Consider the following 7,878-nt stretch of genomic DNA (forward strand, 5'->3'; position numbering starts at 1 on the left):
GTATCCAGGACATTGTAGTATCCAAAGGAGTCGCCAACTCCTGAGGACCCAACAGAATACTCATAAAGCCAATGCATATGACTTTGTCGACTGAATAAGGTCTATAAGTGGCAGTTACAGATTGTAGCAGAAAGAATGTTGTCTGTATCGGAGTTATAACCCGGTACGCAAAGGATTGCATGAGTAATGATGTTGGTAGCGAGATTTCACACATCAAAAGACTGGGCTGGCACCCAGGAATTTGAACAAAAGATTACAAGAAAGATCGTACTATAAAAGAGATATAATGCAGACAAGACTCAGTCAGGGAGGCTGTTTTTATGATATTCTTGCATCAAATCTATATCGATTGATATTGAGGACATTAGTCTGAACTGTAAGCAGCAAAAAGTTAAATATTTTACGTGAACTACAGACATAGCGACACGTTGCACTGACACGTTAACCTATTGCTCTAGATTCGCGCATTATATAAGAGATCGAAAACAAAAGATTGTACATAACCAGAACAATTCTGATAGCAGTCTTCAAAAATCTGCGCCTTGTTGTAAGTCTCCTCTCCAAACTTGTCGTGATGAAACCAAAAGCCCTGAAAGAGAAAACAATTCCATAATTCAGATGGCCAACCAACGTCCGAATCTTCTCCCGCTGGAACACGTCCCGCCGGAAGGTCACGAGCGTCCGCCCAACATCCGCGGACCATACGTACAACATCCGCCAAGACATCCACAGCCTAGAGAAGAAGACGTCGTCACAATGCAAATGACATTCGAGCAGTTCTTCGATAGAAGAACACCTTTCACGTTGACAGATATTCGTCTTTTCGCGAGATTCGAGGAGACTTGGACAATCAACCTGTTGCCCAACTCAATCTTCGACGGTGAATCGTTACGTCTATTCGTTTGGAGACAAGAGAGACCAACACCCGCAGTGCACTGGGAACAATCGGTGATTCGACTCCCCGTCATCCAGCAGGCCCCGAGAGCACAACAATTCTTCTTACGCTACGCAAGATCAGTGCATGAGCCAATGGTCAACGGAGTTTCGAGACGCTGTCCTATCTGTGCCAGCCAATTGTTGGGATTCCCGATGTGGGACCACGCGGCGACCGAATGTCCATTCGCGGACCTCAGAGACACCACCCGCATCGAGTTCATGAGCATCAATCTCGTGTCATACTGCAACTGGTGCAATTCGAGGTCGGCAACCCACATCAACTGTACCCCACTGCTGTGCCAACTGTGCAGAAGACCTGGACACACAACCGCAACTGACCTCTGTCATCATCGATTTGGACATCCCGAAAATGTGAACGAGCTCCGAGCTTTCGTCAACAACATCCGCCGCCAACACTATACTAGAATGCGTCAGATGCTGCAATCCGGACAACATATGCTATTGTATCGTTCACATGTGGACAACCCATATCACCTACTCTTGCGTCGAATGCCAGCCAATCGACAACAGGTACATCGAGGACTTCACTTCTTCGAAGATTGGAACAACGAGTTTCCCTTTCCGGAAATCCGTGCCTACATCCGCGCCAGGGAAAACCGGAGAGCCGACTATCGATCCATGGTTCCACCGGAATTCTTCAATCAGGCGCAGGCTCCGATTCCACTCTTCGACGAAGAATCCATCGCATACTTGGAGAGAATCGGACAAATGGTCACAGAGGCCAGAATGTATCCAGATCGCATACAATCGGTAAGAGTTTTAATCTATTCTAATGATAAAAACTCATCGAGGAATTCCAAAAGACATTTGTATTTACAGATGCAAATGCCACCACCGCCAACTGCCAATAGACGTCTAGTCTATCCACGACACCATCCGCATCAGGTCCAGAGACAATATTCGCCACCTGTTCAACGTCCACTTGAACGTCCAGCCGTCCAAAGACCAGTTGATCGGAATCTCGTGGAAACTCCAATCTTGAGAGCAGACCCTCCAGGATTGAGACAACCGCCGAGATTTGTGGAAAGACCACAGTATGGCACTCCTCAATTGCCGACATACGATCACTCGGATTCACAGCCGAGCACAAGTGCAAGGCCAACATCCGCGGTTCATCAGAACTCAACGGTAAGCTACTTTTGAGACAATACGGAGGATAAATATGCTTTTTGCAGACTCCGAGTGCATCAGAATCGACATCCAATCAACCAAATCTGTGTGTAAGACCATCCGAATCTATCAGCGACTGGGCTTTACATATGGAAAGAAAACTTGAGATGGAGATTCGAGCACAATCCGCTATGCAAGTTGTCGAAACTCTCGACAATCATAGTCAACTCTCATCGGAAGCCAACACCCGCGAGGTAAACAAGATTAAGATAGAGTAACTAATCAAATCGTAAATATTCAGGAAACTCCTGAACCTCAGGCGAGCCAGCAAGCGTCACAGTCACAGTCTCCACAACAGAATGGAATCACTTCCGACACGGTTTGTCTCGAAATAAATCAAGACATAACTGGAAGACATTCTTGTTTCAGACTGCTGAAAGACCAACATCCGCCGCTTCAACACACACATCAAGTCCCTCTCAAGGTTCACAGGCCAGCAATGGTTCTGAGCAAAGAGACATTCGCGAAGCCAACCTTGATAGAGAGATGAGCTCGAAAGTTCTTCCCTGGTGCCACGAACCACTCAGAATCTTGGACCAACCAGCGAGACATGCGTTCCAACATCGCGCCTTCAATAAGCTGATGCGTATCCCACCTCCAGACGGGAAACCAGCATACATCTGCCGTTCTCAAGCGTTGACTCACATCCTCACAGCTCAAGAGGACCAACGTATGGACGTGTGGAATCAGTACGATTTGGCCAACATCCGCAAATACTATCGTTGGTTAGTCAAGCTGGGACATGCGCTGTCTCACGAACGTATTCTGATCGTGATGCTGGAGAAGAACAACGCCATCAATGTGTGTGCCAAAGCAACAATCGGAGCTGACTTCGTCTTGGTCCCAACGATCGATTTATGGCAGCAGGAGACGGTACAAAATGCATTCCAATCAATGCTCGGTGACGATCAGTTCGGACCTGTACGAGATTTCGATCGCTTCGAAAACCAGGACAACAACCGCTGGTTCCGCGACGAAATCCCACGGTTCAGGGACGGAAACGAGCAAGAGGAAATGGCGGAAGAACAACTGGCCGCACAACTCTTCGCTGAAGATATGTGGTTCGGCGTCTTAAGATCCCAGGACCTCGAGCAAGCCCTCAACTCCGCAGTACCCAGGTCAATGCCAACACTCGCCGTACACACCCAGTGGATGCTCAGCTTTCTGACTCAGAAGATCCAACCAGACATCGAAAGTGACAACTTCGCGATGATTCACTACTACCCATTAGTCAGAGCTGCCATGCAGGTGATGGTCGAAGTCCGGCAGAATCCGGTCAACACAGTCGAAGTTACTCTCTACGACTGCCCGGACGAATTGGCCGCAGCTGGAGCATTTGGACATCGTTTGGTCATGCCCACGATAGAGCTGTTCTCCAAATTTCCAGCACGACGTTGGAGAGTTTGGCTCCAGTATACTTGGGAACAGCTCATGACTCAACTGGAGGAGGATACGGAGGATTGCGGATGTCAGTCGACCAACTTCGAGGAGATTCCTCAAGAGCTATAGCTCGAAGTCAACAACATCCGCTAATCTTTCCATTCTTTCATACAACAACCCGCAAACCGATCCTGTACCATATGTTTTTACTCGTCTTACTTGTCTTCTTGAATCCAATCAAATAAATTTGAATTGAGATTAAATCCGTGTTCCTGTTCTTAAATAAAGAAGACAAAAGCTATACAATCGATAATATTCGACTCACAAAAGATCTAATATAGACATAACTTCGCGCTTTAGCGCTGACTGCTGCAACTAGGTCTAATAGAATCAATATTCCTAACCGGACCGGGTATTTAAAATATTACCTGAAATTAGGCGGAAGACACATTTATGTATCGGACACCGACATTAAGGTTTTACTCTGAACAGCCACTGCATGAGGAGCATATATTGCGGACCTGTGGTCGCGCTGAATCCGGTGATTGTAAGAGCTGCTCGTCGTCAGTATCAGTTTCTGAAAGGAGGCTGAGGAAACCACTATAAGTAGGCACCCTAGCATTTGCGAACCTACGGTTACAATGCTCGACGCTTCGACAGTCTGTCGGAGCCGGAATGGGCGGGTCCTATGAAGCTATGTTGCCCAGATGATTCCGACGTTTTACTGGAATCGGACGGGTGCGCGGTGACTTTCCACCAAGAGTTGCGCAGCTCTCGGTTACTGTAGAGTGTCAATCCCACCCCAGTCATTCAGTATATTGCACTGCTGTACAATATACAAACATCCAGCAGTTTTTACCGCTGTCTGGAAATAATCTGTAACATCCATACACACAGTTTACACATACACAACATCATGTAGCCCAAATGTGTTCAAAAGAGCAGCTATCTCTCACAAGATCTTAGCTAGTTATCATCTTCAAGGCTCCAGTATCCACCGATGATGGTTGCATTTGCAACTTCTAGGTATACAACATCTTTTTTCAGTTAACTGGATTCTTCATTGTCATCGACAATCGATCGCCCAACAGGATGTCTAGCCTCACTAGCCGCTCACAATCCCCGGTACCAAGAAGCCGCAAGGCTCTTTCGCTCCCAGAGCGTGAGGTGCCACGTACAGGAGCCAAGTCCCGCTCACGATCTCGACCGACTCTCACACAGTCGATCGTAGGTCCAACCAAAACTGTGATCAAAAAATCCATCGGCAAAGCCAAGGAGCTCATTGCAGCCTCGAAAGCGAAGCTGACGTTTTTCGATGATCCACAGAACAAGACCCTCGAAAATATTGACGCTGAGACACTCGAATCCACGGATAAGCTAGTCCTCAAAATGAAGACTGCGATCCAAAAGATCACGGAACTCAGTGACTTTATTGAGAGACAATTCAACAAACCGGAGATGCGTGCATCCCCGGAAAGAGACGCATTCCTCAAGGAAGTCACGGACGCTCTCCATGACAGTGGTGCCAACGAAGTCTTACTGGACCTCAACAACGGCGTCAACAATTTGGAGTATGTCCTGGCATCTTGTGGTCGTCGCCCAACTGAATTCGATCCTTATGGAACGGGTGCTCAGGACGATGACAGATTGGTAGAAGCTAACGAAGTCGGTAGCGGCATCTCGGACACTGTCCGCGAGAACAACATGCAGTCTACAACGGTAGAACAACCATCAGCTATCCGCACTGAGTCTCAATCTAGCTCCGGACCAATCACATCATCCGCAGCACGAAACATCTCTCAAATGGACTACGACTACGAAGCGTTTGACCAGCTGGCCAACGGTCACAAGTTCATGAACTTGAGACTCCAAGAAGAGAACCGTATCCTAAGGATCAATGCAGATAAACATCGTCGAGCCCACGATGAGGACGTCAGAAGGAGAACTGCTCAAGAGACTGAAAACATTGATCGTGTCTACTCTCTGCAGAATGAGCTTGCACAACAGCCGCGAGACATTATGACATTGGCTCAACCACATGTTGAACATTCACCAATGCCGAATCAGGCGCTTGCTCTCCACGCAGATAGACCCCAACGTATCACTGCTCAACCATCGCCAATAGCAGCGTCGACTCCGAATAATAATGTAGCCACGGCTCCAGCCACTATGGCAACAAGAGCCCTAGCCACGATGCAAATGGTTTCGACGTCGGCGGGCACACGAGCCTCAGTCATCACTAATGTTGAAAAACACATTGAAACGCCAATCTTGAGCGCACCAGTACCCTTCAGAAGCCCTCTAGTTGTGCCACAACATAACGAGACACCAATCGCAAACAATACTCCAAACATGCATGATATCATGCAAGCGATACATTCAGTTGCTGAGCATCAAAAGCAGATAGTGCATCATAATACCAGCATGATTCATGAACTGGAGCAGCGAATGGATGCCCGTTTCCAAGAAAGAGCCGAATCTATCATCTCAAAGAGAAGCAAGAGACAACAGCAACAGAACTCAGAGGGTTCCGAGTCTGACTATGCGAGCAGATACGAACAAGGACTAGCTTCCGCAGACTCCGGCGATGAAACAGATCGCCCACAAGAAGCGCAGGCGCCACGTCCCCAGACTACAAGAAATCGCAAAAAGGAAGTTCCGAAACCCAAAATCACTGAGCCCTCAGCTGCTGGCCCGCAAAACACCGGGGTACCAGCAGACTTTATGCTGAAATACTTGCCGAAATTTGATGGTACAACGGATTTGGACTTTTTCGAACATGTATATTCAAAGTTCGTTCTATCGAACAGTCACTTCAACGCGGAGGCGAAGTATGCCATTCTTCTGAATCATATTACTGGTCCAGCAAAGAATTGCATCTCGCTTGCCAAAGACTCGCAAATCGCTATCATGACAACATTCTGCTCATTGAAGAAGGTCTATGGAAAGATCAACAATCGACACAGCCTCATTTCGAAGCTGCAGAAAATGCCCTTCCATCAAACAGACCCAGATGCAATGCGTTTGGACGTCGTGAAAATAGCCGGAATTCTTCAACAGCTAAAAGACAAAGGTGTTCCAGCAACCGACCACATGGTCAGCGGAGCCATTGGAGCAAAACTTCCAGCAGACTTCAAGAAAAGTCTAGCCAGATATACGGTGGAGATCGGAGAGGACAACATCACTCACGATCAAATCCTCGATCACATCCACAGTGAAATCGAAGTCATAACTATCGAACATACATTCACTAGCCAGATGAATCAGCCTCCAATGAATGAACTACCAGAGTCATACGCTGCTATACACTATACGAATTCCAATCAGAGTCGGACAGCATCCGCAGGTCAACAAAGCTACAAGACCGCAAACGCAAATAATAGGGATCCAGTTTACGTTGCATCACAACATCCGCATGAATACACAGATCCTGCCACCAACGCCAAACTGGAAGGCTATTATGCCCCAGGAGCTAAAGGCGTTAATCTGAAATTGATTCATCGGACGTTTCCATACACCAACGAGGAAGACTCGAAATGCGCTGTCTGCGGTGGAAAACATCATATCATCAGATGCCCACTGCCAAGTACAGAATTCCGCAACAAGATCAAACAGAAAGGGCTTTGCACAATCTGTGCTCGTAAACATGAGATCACCAAATGCGTCGCGGCGTACCGCTGCGGTTACTGCGATGGGCTCCACAACATGGGTGGTTGTCCCAGGAAAGAACATTACAGAAACCCAAAGAACTATCCAAAAGGTGCCAAGAAGGTCGAAACATTTTTTCGTGCCCGTAACACCAACAAGTCTCAATAAAGGCATTCCGGCAGACACGGGGTCAAAAGTACCGAATCCCGTGTCACACGCTGACTTGCCAACAGCATATTACAATAACTATTGTTCTGAGATTTCACCTGTTTGTTCTACTAACCTTGTTTCTAATAATAATGTTTCTTTCTCTGCAGTACCACCGAGGTACTTTGTTGCTGACCCTACCAATATCACCTATTTCAAAAATCTCGTTTCTGAAGATTGTTCGGAGGACAAAGATCCTAACGAACTGGCTATGTTGTTGTTTACCAGATTTCTGGCAAGATCACCACCTCATCAAGTGACTGCGGCGATTGCCGATTGTGACAACAACCGCTTAACGTTTCTATGTCTGGAGACCTCGGATGGTCAACATCTGCTGGCTCTGTCGGATTCGGGCGCATCGTTGTCTCTCATACACGAGGCTAAAGCCAAAGCATTGTCACTACCAATCTTGAAAGAAACACAACTTACAGTTCAAGGATTCAGTTCCACCACTTTCGCCAGAACGAAGATTTTTGCTCTAAACTTATCCTTATATGGTACCGATAAACCACTTTC

The 7,878-nt window shown here is 47.1% G+C and overlaps 1 protein-coding gene across 1 annotated transcript; it reads right to left on the reverse strand.

Moving 5' to 3' along the window:
- Nucleotides 1-671: 671 nt before the first annotated feature.
- Nucleotides 672-968, reverse strand: GCK72_004168 (uncharacterized protein; the record flags this gene model as incomplete). Its single annotated transcript, XM_053724515.1, has 1 exon — nt 672-968. The coding sequence occupies one exon, from the start codon at nt 966-968 to the stop codon at nt 672-674; it is 297 nt and encodes a 98-aa protein (XP_053588709.1).
- Between the last annotated feature and the right edge of the window lie 6,910 nt (nt 969-7,878).

Source organism: Caenorhabditis remanei, chromosome II (genome assembly GCF_010183535.1).
Source record: "Caenorhabditis remanei strain PX506 chromosome II, whole genome shotgun sequence".
Classification (NCBI taxonomy): Eukaryota; Metazoa; Nematoda; class Chromadorea; order Rhabditida; family Rhabditidae; genus Caenorhabditis; species Caenorhabditis remanei.